Below are 23223 nucleotides of genomic sequence, written 5' to 3'. Positions count from 1 at the left end.
ATGTAGAAAGAAAAAAATATATGATTTCTTTCTATGAGGGACAAAGATGAGTTTGTATGCAATATGTATTTTAGACCTACAGTAGCTGTGGTTTTACTGGTCTGAATCTGCCCTCTACTGGTCTACACTGTTTGGTACAGCCAACTATTTTCACAGGACACAGCTGTGAACACCACACACTGTATTTTAATATGGTGTTTCAGATTTTACTTCCATCCAGAGTACGTGTAAGTATTGTAGATGAAAACATCTGTAGCCAGAACTGTGCAGCAGCACAGCACAATGAGCACAATGAGAGGAAAGTTGTTCTGAAGACCAAACAAGTAGATACCAGTGATGTTTCAGATATGTGTGTCTCTGAATTAAATGCATAATATTTATGTATTTATTCATGATCTGTTAGGTCCGGTGTATTTCAGCAGATGGATAGTTTTGCTTGCTGGAAACATCACTACTTTGATTGACATTTTTTTCATTGCTACTCTTGACATGAAACCTACTGAAGCTAACACACGTCAATATTTTAATACTTTGATTTATGTTCACCTTCATGTTTATTAAGGCCTCCTCTATCGCTGTGCCGTGGCTTTCCTTCAGTCGCCTAGTCTTTATTCTAACTCTGAAGGCGTCTCTCATGTAACAGGTTGTCCATTAGTGGTCAGACCGGGGATGGGGGAGCCATGTAAGGTCTGTGCCTGGTGGCAACCTGACAGACAGACATCCACATATTTGCTCACACACACATACACAAATAATTATTTTGCAATCCATATTTTTCTTCTTTTAAGAACAGCTTTTAATGAATATTCATAAGTATTCAAATTTAAGCGTGCTATTGTCGTATTTCTCTCCCAGCTAGAGGAGCCATGCATCATTAATTCCTTATAGTGTTTCGGCTTTTACATGTTTGTTGTCTGTCAGATTATATGTTAAAGCACCATCAGACCACGGCAAATTCCTTGTAATGTATGTTACTTGGCAATAAACAGTTTCTGATTCTGATTCTGAGAATCTTCATTAATACCCCCTCCTCCTCCCTGGTCTTCATAAAAGTTAGAAGTGTGTGTGTGTGTGTGTGTGTGTGTGTGTGTGTGTGTGTGTGGAGTCCATCTGTTGGCCCTCAGGGCAGGTAACTGCTCCTGGAGTTGTGGCTGTGCAGGTTTTTGCCTGCAGATGGCAGCAGCGTCATGGAGCTTATGCTCTGGTGTTTGGCATCTGCACCACTGGGCAGCCAATGGCTACAGTGCTGTGTTTAATAAAGAATAATCATTTAAATCACTCATTTAAAATCTAACGGTGGTCAGTGTGTTGCTGCTAAATATTAACAAGGTGCAGACATGGATGGGTGCTCTATTGTTCTCTTCTTGAGTTTTGTTTGCTTAAACCTTTCAGATTTATCTCTGGGTTGTGTTTATCAAATAAGGATGAATGACAACTTCTAATCCCAGAAGTCTTTTGTATCTAGAAACTTTCCTTTGACACTGGCAACTATTCCAGATGCCATCCTTAAGTGTAATAGGAGATGCTAAATTGTAAGATTACGGTATTTTATCTTCTTTATTAGATAATTTAAGTGTTGAATGCTATAAATGCTGTCATGTCCAGCGAGAAAGGACATTAAAATACACGGCACATATGTCATACCTGCAGAATCACAAGAATGCTCAGATTGAACAAGTAGCTTCAACTGAGAGTCTCAATATACTGTACGGGTAATTATGGTCCTACAATGTGTTGATGGACTACTAGGGCACATCTACTGCTAGCAAAGCTTCTGATTTTATGAATCACACAGTGTCAAACAGCGTTGCACTGAAGCTTGTACTTCATATATATATGTGTGTGTGTGTGTGTGTGTACTGTATATTGGCCCTTTTCCAAATGATCCCTACCGACTTGTACTTCATTATGGAGCTTCATTCTGCATTAAGTCATACTTGCTTACATACTTACATACTTGTGGAGAGCCCTCACAGCTCTTTAAGGGGGAGGGTATAAACAAACAGGTAGATTGTGGGACACACACGCCACTCTCTATAAGCAGAAAACATCCATCACCATGGATACGGATGACTGCCTCGCTTGTTCTGCTGTTGAGACATATATATATAGTCAATAAGTCAACATGTGTGTATGTATGTATGTCCTGTTGAACCATAAATGTGTAACACCCCCAAAAAATGTCATGCTCATTTTAATTGAATGATGCGTGCAGATGAGTGTAAGACAAATCAAAATATAAAATATTACATTTGTAATACATTTGTACATTTGATATTCTTTATTCTTTTATGCCTGAAGCTATTATACAGTGTTAAGCAAGATGGAACTTTATATTGCAAGATGTATATGATGTTTACTTCAGTGTCTGTCATCCATGCTTATAGTGAGGAGCAGAAAAGAATGATTTCATACATGATTCACATAATGACATAAAAACCAGGCTCTTTGCTCTGAGCAGGATCCTTTGCTGAAGTGGGGGGCACTGGGCAACACTTTATCGTTAGTTTCTTGCTATTTGCAAGTTTTATAATGTATCATGATCTGTTCTGATCACCAGGCTACAAAGTGAACGTGGTCAACAGTAGCAGTTTTTAGTTTGGTCTCACTATGATGATGATTTGTTACTGAATAGTTGTATTCAGAAACTCTATTACTCACAGCTGGGGTCAAAGTTCAACATATTTGAACTCTCATATACAAACAACGCAGGACCTTTGCAACACACCACTTGTATAATAATGGAGAAGTCTTTTCTATGATAATGTGAATACGTATTAAGACAGCACTGGTGCAGACTCACTCACTAGTCCAATCCACATTAGCTAGTTTGTTACAGCCCTAAAGAGGGCAAAACCGTCAACGCAAATGTGCAAATGGAGCAGGAGTGAATAGGGAGAAGTTGTAGGGGCCAGAATGTCCATCTGTCTCAGCTCTGTGAAAAATTTTTCTCATTTTTGCTTGTATTTAAAGCTCAACTGCACGTCCCTGAAGACGAGTGTTTCCACCTGTGCCACTTTCTCGCTCCTCCCTCTCTTTCCTCTCTCTCCTCCCTCCCTCCTCCCTTTCTCCTCTCCTTCCATCCACAGTCACATGTTCTCAGTGAATAGAGTGTTGAGTGGGTTTCACCAGCTGGTGCCTTTGCCTGCCACATAAATAGTGTTAAAAACAAATGTGTATGTGCGTGTGTCTTAGCCAGATACTTGAGTGGAGTGTCAGTGTCACATCTGCCCTCCGACATTCCTGTGTGCCTTTGTGTTCACATGGCAGCCTACACAGAGTGCTGTACCAACTCCAAATCTGTGGAAAATCATTAAGTTGTCCCTCGCAACACACAGAGACATACACGCTCTATCTTTCATAAAATTTTTCTGTGTATCTGAATGCCATTCTGTACAAACCTTGATCAAGGTTTGAATGGAGTTTAGAAACAGGAAACAAAAAAGCAAAGAAAAGAGAGAAGCAGGTGAGGTCAATCAGGCAGTCGGGTAGATTTATCCTCCAGTTGACCTGCCAAAAAAAGCTCCAGATTTCCAGGCTGCTTGATGATATTTCTGACAGTCACTTCATGGTCAGGGCAGGTCTTAGGCCTCCCGAGTCTCCATCTTAATGATGGTTCCAATCACTCAGACAGCCTTCAGATCTGAAGCTTCATCGTCAGGTCAATGGTGCAGCAAGTCTGCCCGCTACTTAACTCATCTTTCTTCTTGTCTGTTTGACCTCTCTGTCTGCCAGCATGTTCCTTCTTCCTTCTTTCTTCCCGTCTGTCCATTTTTGTGTATTTTTGATCACTTCACTGACATTTTGAGACTGACATTATTTTTACTCCTTACATGAATACAGTTAAGAGAAGTATCAATTGAGGTTATGTCAGCTGATAATTGGTGCTAAAAGGGCCTGCTGTGTGAGGAGTTGTGTTCTTTATTTGTGTTGTGTTTCTTGGTAATACTCGCTAATGGACTGCAGCCTGGATTTGGCTGTGCTAGGTTCACACCCTGGACATCTTGGTGGTGGTGACTCAGTCTCCTGGATGGACACACACACACACACACACACACACACACACACACACACACACACACACACACACACACACACATATATATTCTGAGAACAGGCTGCTGAGTCTTGGCACAAATCCTGGACATGTGTCAGTGTTTAAAACAACAACAACACATGCAGACCTGTGGAGCAGCCACACCTTTCCTTCCACTTCTTCTGATCACCTCCTTCATACCCCTTGTAGAAAATCTTCATCCTCCTGCTTGATAACAGTCAGCTAATCCTGACGTTGTGTAACTTTTCCACTGCTTCTTACTATTTCTGTTTGTCTGTCTGGTTGCCTCGACTGATGGTGCCTCAGTGTTGCAGATAAGCTTCTCTACATCCTCCGTAAACCTGTCATATGTCTGCAGAGGGTCTGACATGCTCTGTCTCACCCACAGTGTCAGAGCTGGAGGTAAAAGAGTTCGGTGTTGAATATGTAAAGCTTTTCTGTTAGGAAGACAGGTCCCTGAGTGACAGCTAAAATTCTGAGAGAAGGCAAAATTACTTCTGACTTCAAATCTGAGTCAGATTTCTGATCCAAAAACTGTACTTCCCTTGCTTTAACTTCCAGACATATAAATGTTGATTAGTCTATTTTTCTTCCACTCCTTCGTCTCCTGAGAACAAAGCTGGCTTTATTCAACTTTAACCTCTCATCATGAGATCATACACCCTGTGTGTGGATGTGTGTGGCAGGAGATGGTGTGTTGTAACAGCCACCATTGCAAGTCTGTAATCCTTCATGCTACACTGATCACTCAATCTGTCGCCTCAGTTCTTCTTCAGCTTTTACCCCTCAGTATGTGTATGAACTTATGTGTGAGTGTGTGTGTATCTCTCTTTCTTAAAGCTACAATGAGACTCCAGCAGACTCTATAACTCATAGGTTTAGGGAGATGAGCAGTGTGTCGCTTCCCTCACATTTCTTTACAAAATAAACCCAAAACTGAAACAAAGAGTTAATTATTCATTGCTTGCCTATAATCCTGCTGATCATCATCTGCCTCAGATCATCCATAAACTTTCTAAATATTATTTTGCTCACTTTTATGACAACATTTTGCCATTTTACAACTTAATCTACATGAATTAGTCTGGCCATAAATGTCCTCTGTACTTGTCAGTATAGAATTAGTTGTTTCTTCTTTGCTAGGAAGCATTTTTAATTTCTAAATATGCTATTGGAGTTGAGCAATGCAGCATGGATTAGCTAACATTTTATAACATGTTGTGAGTCAGATATACAGTATACTGGCAGGGTGATGAAGACAGGGAGCAACACAAAAGTACTTGTAGTTTCTGTGCTGCAGTGAGTTTCACTGTGGGCTGTTTTATTTTGTTCACCACTGTGCGGCAGCGGGGGGCTTTCCCCAAACTTTCTTCAAAGATAAACTATAGAAACAACCAATGCCAACAGATGTGAGAGGGCACTAAACTTAAATGTTACTGCAACCGTAGAATGTACCCTAACCCTAACCCTACATTTTGAATAATTGTGTCTGATGTAATGCAATATAATAATGATGTATAATATGTAGTAATAATAGTAATACTGATAATTATCTGTGTGTTCACCACTGCAAGCGACCCCTTTCACATACAAGTGGTCATATGATCCATTGTTAATATAGAAACCCTGTTGTGTGTTGTGTCAAGTTACCAATGAAAGCCTCACACACACACTGCATAGTGGTACATGTGGGAAGCACCATAAGCACAGCCTGCAGGGATGTACGATACCCTGCAATTACACTCACAAATAGGGGAGTTAATCCTGACCTGAATCAATAGAGATCCCTGAGCCATGAAGCCATGAGTCAAAGGTAATAATTAGTAAGTAATCCTTATTCAGTCTTTACTACAGAGTCAGAAAAACCTTAAAGTCTCTCCCATCTGCTCTCCCACATGTTCTTAAGTCCCTTTGCTCTGAATCCAACTGCCAAGACCTTCTGTGGTACTTGGTTTTGTCAGGGCTCTGTACTCTGTCTGGCAGTGTTGCATCGATTAAGAGTCCAGAACAGCTCGCTGTCAAACGATCACCTGTACTTTGACCCTTTTCTGTGACTTATAACTGAGAACGAGAGTCTGTGGAAAGAGAATAAGAGCATTTAGAGGAAGCATCTGCCTGATGTTTGATTGATTTTCTCTCTGACCTAAAGAATAGACAGGTGTGTACATGTGTCTAAGTGTGTGTGTGTGTGTGTGTGTGTGTGTGTGTGTGTGTGTGTGCGCATCTGCCACTCAGACTACCAGAAAAATCCATTGAGTCTGGGGTTGCTGTGGTAACGGTAATCACTTTTAATTCAGCATCAGGGAGAGAGGGAGAGGATAAAGGTGGAGTGGCAGCAGTTAGTAGGGTAATGTGGGAGTTGTAGACGGAAAACAATAAAACGTGTCAACAGGGAAAACAGGGTGAGTGTGTTTCCTTGTTTAGTGACTCTGCAAGTGTTCACATTGAGTGAGAGAGAGCGGAGGCAGAAAGGCTTTACATAAATACCTTTCTTTCTCAATGCCACAGGATTTACTAGCTCCTCCTCTCTCTTCCCCTCTTCTGTCTTCTCCTCCCTCTCAGCTGGCAGATAATAATCCGTTCATCAACTGCTGGTGAGGGCTGGTATTTGTCCTCTTTCTCCTGTCAAGCTTTTTCCCTCTTTTTTACATTTTACCACACCGGAGAAAGAAGGGAAATATATGAATTATGTATTCCCCTTTTTGCCCCATCTCCACCTCCCTATCTGTCTCTTCGTATACCTTCACTTTTCCTTTTCGCTCCTTCTCTCCACCTCCTCTCCGTCCTCTTCCTCTCTGTGTTATGAATACCATTAATGAGCGAACAAGAGACAGACAGACACACAGAGTAGGACGGTGTGTGTGTGTGTCTGTGTGTGTGAGATGCTAATTAATGGTTTTGCTTTGTTTCCTCTGTCACTTTACTCAACCTCCTGCTGGCTCACACACACACACACACACACACATACACACACTCTCAGAGGCTGTTTTCTTTATGAGCCATGAGTGTAGGAAAAAAAAACATCAACAAGATGGTGTGGAGTGTGCAGCTAGAGAAAAACCACCACCTGCCACTCAAAGCCAGTCTCCTCGTAGTATACTGCTCACACACACACACATATAAACACACGCACTCTCACATGTGCGTCGGTCCGTAATTTTCCGCCACACTTCCCTTCCAGCCAATGAGGGGCCAGAACAGGGCTTCTCAGAACGTGAGGGGGAGGGGACAGAGCGCTTCTGGCTGATTGACAGCCAGCGCCCTACAGGTGGAGAGAAGAGCGAAGAGAAGGAGAGAGAGGGGGGAGGACGACAGAGAGAGGAAAGAGAAGGGGTGAGTGAGGAGGAGAAGAGAGGCAGCGGCAATCAGACTTCCATATATACACACACACACACACACACATACACACATACACACACACACGCCTACACACACACACACACACTCACAGTGCTCGGTGCCTCCCCTCCTACCTTGAGAGCTTGCTTCCCCCGGCAGACTAGCCGACTAACAACACCATCACTATCACCACCTCCACCACAGCTGCACCAAGATGAGCCAGTGCAGGAAAAGGTGCAAGAGGCAGCTCACCAAGGTGGCTCGCTATTTCTACCACTTCCTCATGGGAACGCTCACCCAAGGTAGGCACCCAAAACTTTCGCTCCCACACCCAGAGGTTTTGCAGGTGGGGTCTCGCTTCTTTCGTGAGCACAGAAGCCAAGTGGAGATGGTCTTCAGTGGAGTTTGTTGTGTGTTTATCAGAAGTGTTCAGCTCACATACCTGGCGCGGTTTCTGATATTTTCTGATGGTTCTGCTTTTGGTCCATCACTTCAGTGTTCTGTGTCTGTGGCTCAGTTTGTTTTCTACTTGAGTGATGGCAGAGCAGATGCACTCCTAATTTGCATAGATCCAAAACAAGCATATTTTTTCAAAGAGCGTGAGTGGACTTGTAGGGTTTTGTATGTGTGTGCGTGTGTGTGTGTCCAGTACGTCTGAGGGTTTGTTTAATCTCCAGAGAGAGAGCGTAAAGCGTAGACATCAAACAGCTTGAAGATTGCAGTCATGAACATACATTATGCAGAGAATAATATGTATTGTATCTATATATGTATGCTTGTGTGCATGTTTTTTCCACTCAATTCCTTTGCATAATAATAGAATCCATGATCAGTATGCACAGTGAGATTTAGAAAGCTGTTGGGGTTGAATGAACTCACTCTTTCCCTCTTTCTATCTGCCTTTTGACTCCCTCCTCCTCCTCTTGCTCCTCCCTTCACAGCTCCGTCCTTCTCTCTCCTCCTGCTCGCTCTCTAGCAGTCAAACAGATTGCCCTCTGGAAGCATGTGGCATTCCACCTCCATTGAGAATCTCTCAGTGGGAGAAAAACACACACAGCCTTTTATCCAGCCCTTTAGCCAGCTCACAGTATGACATCAACTCACCCGCCCTCCTCTCTAGCTCTCCCTGTACAGTTACACACAACTTTATAGTGCTAATTTGTGCACTGAGATTAGAATAAAGTTGTATGAGCTCGGTCGAAATCTTTCCTTGATACTTAGAAGGTCTTATTTCTTTTATGTCCTCACACTCTTTGTCCTTCTGAGCTTAGTGTTGACTGAAAAGTGTCCTTTGCCAGAAACACCCTCTATAAGACTGCCTATTGACAGCCTGCTGCTAAGCTTTACACCCATTTTCCTCTTTTTTATTGTGAGTGATATTGAGCAGCAGCTCACATTGCCTTGGGGAAGACACAACAAAGTAGGGTGGCTCTATTGAATCGCAGCAGTTGATCCTAGAAGGTGGAGATAAAGCAGTGTTTAGATGACCTTGTCAATAGAGCAGTGTGTGAATGCTAATTTGACATCGGCGCTGCTCATCTCCACATCAGCTTTTCTCCTTGTTACGCTTGAGATGTTTTTACCACATTAAAATAGTAAAACCTACGTATTGAAGCATTTTAAACTCAAACTATCAAACTTTGGATTCAACTGTGAAACATGGAAAAATCGATTAACTGACTTAAAACGATAAGGCTGGTGATATTCTGTATTTTTATTACTGTCAATAAATCCCATGAAAAGCCAAAACCAACAATGAATTGATCCTGTATTGTCTGTGTAGTCAAAACCTGACACAGCTTATTTCTCGTTGCCATAGACCTCCATTGTTGTCCAAAAACTACTGAAAACATAAAAATGAGCTCCACTGTTGCACTGGGTGACATGTTCCTACAATGAACATGGGCATTGTAGTTTAGTTTGAGTCAATCCTACATACACATTCCTGTTGTTGTAAATACTCCACCAAATTCATATCAATCCACTGAAACCACTGAAAATAGTTCCAGACTAATTCAGTATTTACTCCTGTTTGATAAATGTTTGCTTAAAATATATATATATATAATATTTAATGGATGACTTTAATTGTGCTAATTTGTGCCCATTAAAATGTTTGAAAGGCGCCTTGTGCACACCCACATACAAACAGACACACACACATATAGTCTGATAAGGAAATAGAAACACTGGGAAATTATGGAGTTTGACATCGTACTTGCAAAACAAACTACTCCTTCAGACAGCTAACTAGCTACCACAGTCTCAAAGCCCCTTCACCAGCTCCCATCCATGAAGTATTTATTAAAAACATTGTGTGTGTGTGTGTGTGTGTGTGTGTGTGTGCACATACACATCCTTAAGTTTACCCAGAATGGAGTTACCATGACTACTGGCTCCTGTGTGTCTGTTCCAAAGAGAGTGAGAGAGAGAGAGAGAGAGAGAAGCCAGTGAGGGCTGAACTGTATAATGGCTGTGCTACATAGGGATTTCATCAAGGCCATTCAGAGTTTGGTATTTGAGTATTGTGGCATTTTTGGCTGTGCCAAGGTGCTGAGAGACGTGCCATTTAAGTCAGGCATGGAGAGACAGAATTGACTCTGCCGTCAAACTGGGGATGAACCTGAACAGTGATTTAACCTATGCCAAAAAGACACATGACATTAGGAAAGCCCCAGGTTAATTAGTGTTTTTATTCCACCTCAATGGATAAAGTCAGTAGGCCATGTTTGAAAAATTCTGCCAGTTTTTTTCTTGACTTTATATCCCTGAGTCTTGATACCGCACAGTGTGTTTCTGGTTTCTTGTGTCTATAATTAGTTCTATCAATTATAAGTATAATCACAACCCCCTGCTTGTCCCACCACAGACCTACACAATGGTTAGGAGCCTAATTGTGTCTGGTTATGGCTCGTTTGGTATTTGTGTGTACGCGTTACTGATGACAGTCATTTGTAGTCACCCGCCTTCTTGCCCCTACTTTGCCCACTAATTAGTTTGTTTCATTAGCCTCTGTAGGGGAAACAAGGCCATGCTGGGGTGTGTGTGTGTGTGTGTGTCCTCTTCTCCTTCGCAGCCCTAGAGCTTTGTTTGTGTCGATTTACCTAATAGTGGGACTAGCTCTGTCTGCAATTAAGATGTATTAAATACTGTTCAACTTGTTTGCCCGCCCACACATGCACAAACGCATACATTAAGCACACCAGTTCACGAACACTAACTGTGCACACACAATCTTACGTTTCCACTTCACTTTGTTGCATGACACTATCTTAGTCTGTAGATGTTGTGGCTTTGGCTGTATAGGATCTCTGCGAGCCCTATTGATCTGTCCTTTGGCCGTGCTCTTATCTAACATAAACAGTCCGAGCTGACAGCACAGGCCTCCTTCTTCTTCTTTCTGTACCCTCTCCTCTCCTCCTACAGTACCTCCTGTCCCCATCAGTGTCACATACTGTGCCTCTGCTTTGTGTCGTTATAGTGTCTCATACAATATGTAGCAGCCAGTCATTGGAGCTTGGTCTGAGCATAACATTTAAAAACTCTGCTCTTTGCAAAAATAAGACAAATGTTTCATTAAGTGAATATATAACAAGTAATATCAGCTGCAGTTTGACATGAAAATAAAGATAGATTTGTGATCTTATTGCAGCCTCTTAATTGTCATCAGGAAGACATGTCTGACCACACTCTTTATTTGTTGTTTGTGCAAAGCTGTTTGTGTTATGATTTTATCAAGATATCCTATGCTTATATGCTCTTATTTAGGTCTATGTGTATATTTGATCATTCCTGCTTTTGTTTGATTGTAATCATCAATGGAATAATCCCATAATTCAATCTCTCTGTAAAGCACTTTGGTCAACATTTGTTGTTTTTAAATGTGCTCTATAAATAAAAAAAATATATAAATAAAAACTTACTTGACTCATTTGGGATACTGTTTCTGTGATGTTGCTGGTGCTTAAAGGCCATGCGACCTCTGCAGAATAGACCTCTGCTCAGGTTGAATTGGGTGGAGCTGCTGGGAACTACATGACGCACCAATATGTCATAACAATGATAAAGATGTTAGTTGTTACACGGTACCAAGTTCAACAGAACTAACAGGAAAGTGACAATCCAAAACAGTCTCTTCGTGCCTGTACAGTTCTGATAAAAGGTCTAAGAGGTCAAGCAACATGAGTGAAAACACCTTTTTGGGTGTACAATGGGTGTGTAGGGGCTTTAACCTGTTGACACCATGTGACAAACAGATGAAATATGTTCATTATATGATACTTTCACGTCATTTAATCTTTGTCCAATTTGTACATTGTCACATGTCCATGTTACACTCTTGTCTTGTAGTTTCTACCACTACGACATAATCCCCTCATGGAGGAGAAATAAAAACAATGAATCTGTGAAAAAGGTCTTTGACAGGTCAAAAACTGTCCATAGCTAGAAAGGTCGATTGTACCTTTTCTGCTATCTTGTCAATAATCACAATATCAAACAACCCAGTTTATCATAGTCGTCTAGCAGTTGTATATTTTAAACATGTTTAAACATGTACAGGCGTACATAACAGATTCTGTTTTGTACGCTGTTTCTAACTAACAAATGACTGTTTCACATTGACAAAGTGCGGTTAATGTGACACCTTGTGCCCTAACAACTTTACTCCACAGTAACGGTACACAAACATGTTCCTTTGGCTTGTAAATGACTTAAGCTTGTAATGAATAGTCTTAAATCAATATTTCATGTCTGAAGATGAATGTCTTTGGTCGCTGTGTAATGATGCTGGTCATTACTGCATATTAATTCTCTTTAGGTGATCCAGATCACGTGTTTATTCTTGCAGAGACAAGCTTCCTGTCACTTATTCATTTTACAAAATGGACTCTCCACCACTGCATCTATGTATTCTAAAGCAGGAAACTTCCCCCTGCACTTCACGGTATACATATGAGCACCAAGAAATAGTCACATTCATTTCCTTCTTGAGAGTGGGAGTCATTTGTTATGGGCTTTGACATTTTTCTAAATGAAACTGGGTGTTAGAACTTCGTACTTTCCAATTAATAACCTGTGATTACCTCCCCCATGTGCTGCTTCACCTTCCTCTTGCATGGGCATGTATACGTCCACACCAGTGATGGTATATACACCTAAATTACACACATCGGCTCAGATTGACAGAAACACACACACATTTCCTCCAGCCCTGTTTTTCAGTTCTAGCACCTTGAAGCTGATTCTCTTTGCAGCTCACTCGTTGCTATGACCAAAGAGATTTTGTTATCAACCTTTCATCTATGAATAAAATATGTTGGGTCCGAGCCTTGGTCCCAGCATAGAGATGCTTCACCTTCCTGTTGTATGGGCATAGAGATGCTGGGCTTCACATGTGTATGAGAAAGTGCTGCTGTTGCAGAAAACTTTCTAACACTGTTATTTGGTGAGGAGGAGGAGCACCTGTAGATTTTATTTCATTTAACAGTGTCACCTCTGTATCCTCCCTCTTGCCTCTGACAAACGTCATTACACACCTGTCCATCACTTTCTTCTTTTGGCGAAAATTGACATTAAACGTCAATTTTAGGCTTCATGAATAAAACATGGACAGCCTGTGGCGGCAAATTCTGACAAGTGCTTGTAGGGGTTACCGTGCCTGCATGTGTGTAGCTGTATTTGCATGCGTGGAGAGTACCAAGCCATATCACAGTGTGTGATAATGCCGCTCTCAGTGGGAAGGGAATTGTTCATTACCATAAGGATCACTTACTCCAAGCTAAAGTCCCCTTGTGTGCTTTACCGTGGGGTGAAGAGGAGACACTCTGTTGTCTCATATCAATGCACAATAGGCAATATGAAAACCCAACAGGAAGCAGCACCGAAGCCTCGGGTTTGGGTAGGCATGACTTGCACGGAAGAAACAAAGAAATATATTCGGATTCATTTACAAGATTTTGCTCCACTTCATTCGAGATTATTATTTTCCTGGCCGCAGTGCCAAGTTGTGACAACTGTTTTGTCATTTGATAATCTGTTGTGTGACGTGATAAAAAAAGTATCTCAAAGTGAGGGGGAAAGGAAAGCTAGAAAGCGACAAAGTGAGAGGACAGGAAGGGAAAAGATAGAGAAAGAAAAATGCCACATCCTATCACGTCTGAGCGCTTGCATCCATTTTAAGAACACACTCGTTTTGTCGCCAGACATGTGAAGATTCTCACTTAAATGATCTCGCTTGCGCTGATTATATTCGCTTCTGTTTCTGTCTGTTGTTGACACCTCATGACTCGTACGTTCACAGTCAAGATGAAAAGGTGGCCTAAAAATAAACCCCTCGTGGAAGTTCAAGGTCAAAGCCTGAGCAGGAAAAAGTTCCTCTTTGAGATCTATATTTAAAAATTCCATTTTTCACGTGCTGCCAATTTTGTGCACATGCAGTGGCATTCCAGATCAAGTTATTAAAGGAAAAGCGACAGTTGGTTTGTAGTTATTTGTGCACTGCGTGTATGTTGAATAATCCCTCTGTGTATCTGTTGCTTGCTTTCTTATCCTTTGTTTTCTCTGGCATCTATCCCACTGTTTTAGCCCTAATCTGCTCCATGCTGTTCACATTTCACTCCATCCCAAGCTGATTGAGGCAGTGCTCTAGCTTGCTCTGCCCGTCAGGTGCTGTACTGTCTATATTAGTGTCTATATCGGTTTCTACTTCTTATATCCACTTCCGACATGATTTAAAGCAGGTTACAGGCTTCTCACCTCTGACCAGCTCTCTGACTTCCTCTCAGGAGATACCGAGGGAAAGACAAGAAGCTAGAAATTATATGTGATTAAATTTCAGTTTTCGCCCAAAGCTAACGCCGGTGTGAGCTCTTCTAATTGGGCGGTATCAGGTAGTCCCTGTCATCCTTCATCTCTCTGAAGAAAAACACTATCATCTGGTGCAGAGCGGCCTGTTGATCTTCAGCTGCTTATAGGTCAGTTTGCTCTGCCAGTGTGGATTTCAGGTGGAAGCCTTGTCTCTCTCACAGCCCGACACCCTTCTGCTCCACAGTCTGTGTATAGTAACAGCTCTCCCACCATGCGTCCTCGCTCCCAAGCCTGCTTCTCGCCCCCCAACCTCAGCTCCCTTCACCTCCGTCCATCTCTCCCTCATCTTTCTCCGCGTTACGAGCGAGATGTGAAACATCACCTTCATCCATCATGTGTATACACACACACCTCACATGTGCTAAAAATAAACCCCTATTAGTAGCAGTCTGAGTGTGGGGGGGTGGAGGGGGCAAAACTAGGTGTGACTGGTGGAGAGAGGAGGAAAGAGAAATTCGATAAAATGTGCAGAGAAGAAGAGGAGAAAGTGAAGGAAAAGGTTTTATATTTTTTGTCTCACTAGAGCTTCTTTTATTTATTGAGGGGATCAATAAATTCACCCAGAATGAGAGCTCGGTGCTTTCCAGCCTGTGAACGTATACCTGGCTTTGTTAGTATGTTGAGCCACAGAATACAGACACGACCTCACTCATAGGTTTCTGAAGGATGTTGTTAAGCCTGAATTTTTCTGGTGATGTTTAGCAGCCATCAGGACAGGTACCAGGGTCAGAAAACACCAATTTCAGCATAGAAGCAGGAGTATGGAGGGGTGATTCTGTCTCCCAAGCAAACATACAGTACATCCAAACACTCTCTCCTATCTTTTCTATCTTATTTTTTCAAAGTGTATTTTACTCTAGCACAAGTATTTTAATCACAAATAAATGTGCTAAAAGTATATGTGATTGCAATTTTAGCATAGTGTCCCGAATATGTAGGTAATACACTTACTTTTCTTAGTATTACTTAGACTATGCTAAAATTGCAAAAATTAGGAAAAATATTGACTTTGTAAATTAAGTAAGTATCTAGTTGCAATTAGAAGCCAGCTTTCAAAAAACTTTGTTTTAGCATTCACCTGTGGTAGTTGCAAGGCAAGCAAATAAACCTTTTCAGTCAGTGTTACATTTGTAATATCAAAATCCTCTTTTCTGTTAAACTTTTCAATTCAATTTTCAATTCAGTGGGTCTTTGTAGTAGTTACCAGTGAGGACATAGAGCAGCAATGGGCAGTTTGGGGTGTCACTGTAAAGCTTTCCACTGTGTCAGTGGCTGCAGGGCTGCAGTAGAATATCTCGCATGGTGTAATAAAGCTGTGACTGCTTTCATCTCTGTCCTGAATCCCAGTTTCACAGGAAGTCAGTATGACCTCTGTTAGAAACACGTAATTGTTTTATAAAGTTGAGGCCAGAATGTCCTGTTTGATTCAATCTTTTTTTTGGTGTCAGAGAGCAGACAATACATTTGTGAGAACTAAAGGTCCTTTTGCTCATTACAAAGCAATAGGAAAAGTCAATTTATGTGTTTATAGAAAATGAATACAAAGAAACTGATGTAACCCTACACAATAGTCTTACTTGGTATCTCTGTCCATGGTGCTGAAATACAGCTTCACTCACTAGGTACTCATTGTCCTCCAACTTATCAAGTAGGTTCTGTCCTGACGGAAAGTTTCCATATATTAAACAGTGTGTTGCTGTGTTTAGATATTCAATACTTGCTGAGTACACACGTTTTGCAGTTAATAGGCTGTAACGTCCTATTACTTTATCAAATGATCCATTACAATGTATATCAAGCTCACAGAAACAAGAATGCATTAACATACAGGATGTGCTAATTATGCAGAACAAAAGTAAAATACACTAAGTTAATGTACTGTACAATATCTAAATATGGCTTAAAAATACCATAATTCTTCAATGTTGTGCTCAAGCTGTATACTCAAAGACCTGGAGGAACACTTCTCTCTGCACTCTGAGAGAAAGAGTAATGTTATTGCTCCCACTGTTTTCCAAACACACTGAGACACTGAGTAGATGTATCCATTACGTCCTCCAGGTTTCCCTCAACTTGCTCCAGGTAGCCCCAACATCTGTGTTACATGAAAAAACTCCTCTTTACTGCTTTCTGCTCACTACTTCAGCCCTGGGATCTCCTATGTGATCTCTATACACACATTTCTTTGTATCCATCCCATCCCTATATCTTTGTCCATTTCTCCTCTTTCTCATTCCTCCATATTCACCCATTCCTGTTAGTTCTTGCTGGCCACATCTTTGCTTTCTTTCTCCATGAGCTGTTGCATCATTGCCAGACCAACACTTGAGCCCCCACTACACACACACACACACACACACACACACACGCACTTATACATAAAGACTTATAGCCCTGATTTGAAATTCAGAACATTTAATTTACACCTTAATGACTTGTTCTCAATTTTTCAGTTTTCAGGGGAAATTTTTAGTAGTATTTTGATAAATAATTAATTTTCTAATCAGCTCTTTCCAGCCAGCCCCTCAGTCATTAAAGGCTAACTAACTCAATGGAAGTGTATTTTCCATCCTTGGTTGACAAGTTCCCTTGGCAGGTGGATAAATTTACTGCTAACTATAGCTATCAGAGCAGTGAATAAATCTAAGCTAACTATAGCTATTAAACGCCTCAGGGATCTCTCAGTTACAGTCCCACTGCTGTGTGGATGTGAGCACAATGTGTACACATGACTCACTTTACTTAACACTCTTTACTTTCATTGCAAAGTTCATTTTTGAGGGTATATTGTTTGTTTTTGCAGCTTACACTAGATACACAGAAGAGCACCTTAGGTAGTGCTATGAGAAGAGATTATTATTGAATTGAACTGTCTCATTCTTTCTTTTATGTACAGTACGTATACATGCTGGAGCGCGTTGGGCAGAAAGTAGCATGAGGGTGATTTGAATGAGTAAGCACGGGCAACTGGATCTGGATATTTTCTTTAGTTTAGCACTAGGGCTAAATGATTCATTTACGCTATTCATTAATCTTCCAAATACTTTGTTGATTAATCAAGTAATTGTTATAAAATGTCAGAAAATAGCGAAAAATATCCATCACAAGTTCCCAGAGCCTGACATAACATCGTAAAATCCTCAAACATCTTCAAATTTGTCATTTCTGGAACCAGCTTTTTGCTTTAAACTAATTTAAATTATTTTTGTTTGCTGAGATTTGTTGCTCCTCTAATAGATAGTGTTGATTTTTCTATTAGAATAACAACACTGACAATGTTAAGACGTATATTTATGAACCCCCTGACATGTAAGCTTAGTGGAGACATCCCCACACAGTAGATGTTATCCAGTAACTACATTTTTTATAACCAAACTATATGTGGGAGCAACTGAGCGCTGACACACCAGGGTACAACAGTATCTTAAAATGGGTCTAAGCTCACAAAGAAATAGGTGAATATAAACATCAGTGAAATCCCTATTAGCATTTTAGACTCATTTAAAGGAACATTTAATTGGATGTATTTCATCCCTCTTCCAGCCACTCCTTTATCTTCTTCCTCCTGTCTTCCGCTCTGTGTCACACTCTTTGTAGTGGACAGCAGTGGATGGGAACAAAGAAAGGATGCACATCAGGCCTATCCACCAGGGAGGCCGGTGGTCAGAGGCACTAAAAGTCTGATGGTCCCCAACTGGGACAGAGCTGTCTGTTCCACTCAGCCACCCAGGCATGAGGACACCAGACCTCGGACAGGGACGACCTTGAGAGACTGTGCCGCTGACCTCTAGTCAACATGACAGAGGGGAAGAGAGAGAGAGAAACGAGGAGGAAATGAAGGGGGGTAGATGGAGGTGAAGCAGGAGGAAAAGGATTGTGGGAAAGTAATAGTGATAGTGATACATAAAGAAAGAAAAGGAAGTAAAGTTAAGCAGGAAGAAAGCCAAACCAGGGGAAAGGAGGAAGCTGAAGGAAACGACAAAGCTAAAAGGAGATGGTACAGAGAATGTGTCCAGAGAGTCCCAACATCAACACGTTTATTTCTCTTCTCACACCTCTTCCCCACTGCTGTCCTTGCTTTTCTTTATTCTGGCCCCCAATTCTGTCTCCGTCCTCAGACTTGGTCATATATTTATTTCAGTGCCAGCTGGTAATAATTACTTCCATGGCATGTCATTTGATTTAGTCAGTTATATCAGTGATGATGATAATGATGGTCATGGGGTTACAAAACTGCAATTAATTAAAACAAGACTAAGCACGCTTGACATTTCTTGGATAAATTAAGATAAATATATCTTGCCCTGCTGAGAGGCTCCATCACCACCGGTCTTGACTGACAGCATTGCTCAACGTCTCTCTTCTCTCTATTACTGTAAATGTGTCACTTGCTTGTCAATTTCTCATGTGGCACTGGTCTGTCATCATTTCGCGCTGCATCAACTTGATGTCTGTCAGTCAGTCGTGTGCTCCAGTAACATGCTCGTGTGTGTGTGTGTGTAAAATATATCCTACAGAACGTTCCTACAAATGTTCAAAAATCTACAAAGGTTTTACTCCAATGTGCTTGTGTTTCATGCAGGAACCACTTCAGTGCAGTGGATAAAAGTTAATTATTTGCTTTGTAGATATGAAACGACAAAAGGGCACACAAAGGGCAAAATGGAGCATTGACTGGTTTCTTTACTATATGAAGGATGAGCAACATGTTAGCTTAGCACTCTTGATCGTCAAGCATTATAATATTATACAATGACTTTTTATGAGCAGCTGATACTTTTGTTTTTTTCATTTTGTAATGACACAGGAATACACTGTCTCTGCTCCATCCTGAGTGTCTTCCAGCTATTTGATTGCCTTCATGTCCTTGGTGAAAGTCAAACATATTCAAATCATATTCAAAAGGGAAACTGAATATACACTTCATGGGTGATCTATCATACACAAGTGTTCCAGTTTCATGTGTTATTAATACTGTGATGTCCTTGAAAGGCTGCATGTTCAGAGCACGCATGAGTATTCGACACACTGTACACTTCACATGGCCACGGTGTCATACACCTTACATCTTTGGTTTATTTTTCCCTCCTTGGCGTCATCATTCACATCGCAACTAATAATTGCACCAGTTCCACCATGTTGTCGTCACCCTCCTCATCATCTCCCCAGTCTTTTCGCCTCGATGTCACTTCACACCCTCCTCACAGTCGTAGTGGTGTGTTCAGTCTGTTCCCGCTCTCTGTTCTGCTGCCGTCCCTGCTGTTCTGTCAGCTTGTCTGTCTCCGAGTCGGCATGATGTCAGTCTGACTCCGTTTCCTCAGATCCAAGCCTTTAGTGTGTGTGTGTGTGTGTGTGTGCGTGTGCATGTGTATGGAGCCTTACACACACACATACACGCACATATGGGTATGTGTGATCTCATCAGTTCCCACCTCCGGTTCTCCGAATCTGATTCCTCACAGGGCTATTTATAGCTGTGGAGGCCCACTCCACACTGTGTGACACGTCATGACCTGTGTTCCTGCCTGCCTTTGTGAAAAAGGAGCACATGACACTTAAAAGCAATTTTATCAGGTGTGTGTTAGTGTTAGCGTTGGTGTGTGTATCCGTCTGTGATCTCTGTATAGCTTTTCCAGGAATCTAGCACTTGCTCACTCACAATGTGTTTCGAGGGTTTCACTCAAGGTTAACGCATTCTGTGTTAACTGTGTTCATGTGTGGCATATGTGGCTACTTCTTTTCAGCCATAAGAGAACTCCCCTCACATGAACACACACATGCAAGCACAGCCAGGTGTGCATGGCTAAGAGGCTCCACTGATAAGCGAGAGGGTTGAATAAACCGTCAAATTACCTGTAGTGGTGCAGATTCTTCTGTACTCAATATATGTGTGGAGTTACAGCTATGCAGCGGGCTAAACACACTTCCAATAAAAGTTGAAGATGGGAGTTGGCCTTTGAAGTTTTGTACTGAAAGCAAAGGTAAAACTGTGAAAACAATATGAGATAAAACACAAACATAATCATTGATAGTGATTACAGTTAGAGTTAGAGCAAAGGTATTGTTAAAATTACTGAACTAGATTCACACAAGTATAGACTGACTGTCAAACTAGTTGCATTGTCGCTCGTGCCAGGCAGAAACACAGTGTGAAACCAGTGGAAAACCAACAACACAGTAATTATTTCTATTAACATATAGTCCACAAGAGTAAACGAAGAAAGAGTGAAATGAAGCAGTTTGCCCAACCTCAAATTAAGCCAACGGTTACTTAGTCTGTGTCTGAAATATCTCTCTATTTACCATACAGTGCTCTATATTTATCATCTGCCATTTTATTTAAGTGTCCGAAATCTGAGTGTGTAAATGTATCCACTAGCAACAACAAAAACATTGCAGCGCCATATACGCTACTTTCTGCTAACAATCCCATGGTATGCTGTGCAATGTAATGCGTCGCATTTTGTAGATGAGAAAGTTGCTGTTACTCGACAGGTGATTCATAAGTATCCGAAATCTCAATTTACTGCGTCTATAAACTATTGAGTGTCTATCAGTGTTTATAGGGAGCAGTGAATGCATGAACAAGGGAGTGATTTCGGATGCTGCTTTGGTTTTATTTGCCCAAGTTTTGAGATATCTGCCTCTGTTTGATTTAATTTTTTTATTCAACAACATCTCACGTAATCAGCGTCCTTGGGATAATCCTCAGAGCTCGCTGTCAACAGAATTTATAGGAGCTACAGTAATTCTTCTGCAGAAAGTAGCTCCAGTGAAAGCTGTTTACAACTAGGTCTGTGGATTTTTCAGAATAATGAAGACATTGTTTATAGAACCTTGCGCTGCTGTGAAAAATGTTTTAATATCATTGTTAATGGTTTGAGCCCCACAATTGAAATCCCATTCACCTGCAGTGTATAGGGATGGTGGCAGAAACATTTTTGCATATGTTTAATGTCATTTGAGTGAACCAACCCTTCAAGCTTGGAGATACTAGCAGAAACTTTCAGTTTTACTGTCCAGAGACAGGCACTGTAAAGGACAGAGAGGACATCTGAGTGGACAAACAATGACTGAGATCAATAGCGAGCAGTATACATAATGAGAAAACTCGAAAACAAATCGCACATCATGATTATAACCCACCGTATTTATGCGGGCAGGGATTGATTGATCCAGCCCAGAAATAGAAATCTCTTCAGACACATGTAGTACAGTATATTTACTTCAAAGATGGGAGAGAGGCAGGAAAAGGATTAGAAACAATTATCCTCTGGGAGGCAGACTCATGCAACTCTTCTATGAAATAACACCACTTTGCGTGCGTGCATGTATTTGTGTGTGTGTGTGTGTGTGTGTGTGTGTGCTCTGCAGAATACTAATGGACGACATAGCCTGCACGGCCAGGATAATGAGGTTTGTCATGTCCACAAGGTCTGGTAATATTAGAGAGACAGCAGTGCAGAAACTTAGCTGTGTGTGTTGAAGCACACGTTGAACTGTGTGTATGTGTTTGAATGTGTGTTACTGTGTGTGTGTATGCTGGATCAATACGTTCACCGACACAGTATAATAGATGAAATGGGAATGCCTGTCCGTGTCGTTTTTACCAATACATCGAGCTGAGTGAAAATAGATGGTAAGTGTGTGTGGCTTTGTGTGCACCCAAATCTGGGGAATTGATGCTATGTGTCGTGTCCATGACGACAGCCTCTCTCTCTTGGTCTCCCTCTGTCTGTCTATTTCTCTCTCGCTCGCTCTCTCCGGTGACAGTTGACAGGTTTAACACAATGGAGCATTTGACTGGGCCTGACTGTCAGAGACAATCATGGCTTTCACTCCTTTCCTGTCTCCTCTCCCATTTAGTCCCCTTATATTAAAAATGAATTAGCCATTTTGATAGCATCTCCAGTATTTCTGTGCCTCCAAAGGTATCTACATTATATCTCATTCCCTGTGAACAATCGGTTGCAATCAGTCACATTGACTAGTGAACAAATTGTCCCTATGTGTAGATATAGATTCCTGATATTGGTCTTGTTTGTGATTGTGTTGTGTACTGTAACGCCTTTTTTATGCTTGTTCATTAATAGTGTGCCATCCACCCTCTGTGACTTTGCAGGGTTTTGTGTACGCAGTACAGGCAGATTTGTCCTTTGGTATAGGCTGGATCATTTTGTGCCTTTTGATTAGCTGCTGAATCAGCATAGCGGCAGCTCCATGTGCTTGTTGTCATTGTCCTGTTGTCCTGTTGTCCACTGAGACATTCATTTAGATACCAACGGGTGCACTACGAGCCTAGCAACAGTATTTGTCCTGAACTAGGCTGGTATGAGTCAGTCATAATGATAAATGATGAATTAAGTCCCAGTTGGTTTCCTCAACAGAGAACATGACAGAGAAGATGTTGCACATGCTGTAGTTAAGAGTTTGTTTTGTGTTCGTTTGTGAAGTCAGACATTGTGCTGCACTGCTGGAACAGGTCAGCCATGTCCAGTCAGTGTGCTGCTCAAGGTCTTTTAACTGGTCTTTACCCGTGATGTAAACTGAACCTGTGACTCTTCAGTTATTACCTCATCTTGCCAACCACCAGAGCACCCGGCCGCATGCCAGGCTATGTATCCTGCTCTCTTAAAGGTTCGGCTAAGGACTTCGTGCTGATGAGATGGTGTTACGGACTTGGCACCAACTCAAAACTGCTGCATGCTTTTATCAGTTGAGTGGAAATGTAAAGAACATTTGAAAGTCACATGAAAAAAAGGACCATCTACCAGAACATTCCCTGCACATTCAAGTCTCCGTGTGTGTGTAAGAGAGGCAGAGCATGTGTCTATGTGTGTTTGAAATACTTTGAAATATACGTAAATACTTTAATCTATACTGACCTCTAGTGGAGGTGGATTGAAGTTGCACTTCTGACTCTGGTGAGTGTGTCTCTTGATGAAAAAGGTGACTTTCTC

The 23223-nt window shown here is 41.4% G+C and overlaps 1 protein-coding gene across 5 annotated transcripts in view; it reads left to right on the top strand.

The window, feature by feature from the left end:
* Positions 1-23223, top strand: part of LOC139293872 (A-type potassium channel modulatory protein KCNIP2) — an 82612-nt gene that overhangs the window by 30273 nt on the left and 29116 nt on the right. Inside the window, exon 2 of one of the 5 annotated variants that reach the window (XM_070915519.1) lies at positions 3589-3597. The exons of the other annotated variants lie outside the window; for them this stretch is intronic. Coding sequence (XP_070771620.1) covers positions 3589-3597 — 9 coding nt within the window. The remainder of the gene's footprint in view (positions 1-3588; positions 3598-23223) is intronic. 5 annotated transcript variants of the gene reach the window in all.

This window comes from Enoplosus armatus, chromosome 12 (assembly GCF_043641665.1).
Source record: "Enoplosus armatus isolate fEnoArm2 chromosome 12, fEnoArm2.hap1, whole genome shotgun sequence".
NCBI classification, from domain to species: domain Eukaryota; kingdom Metazoa; phylum Chordata; class Actinopteri; order Centrarchiformes; family Enoplosidae; genus Enoplosus; species Enoplosus armatus.
Note: the sequence above shows the minus strand (reverse complement) of the source record. Positions and strands in the feature narration are given on the sequence as shown.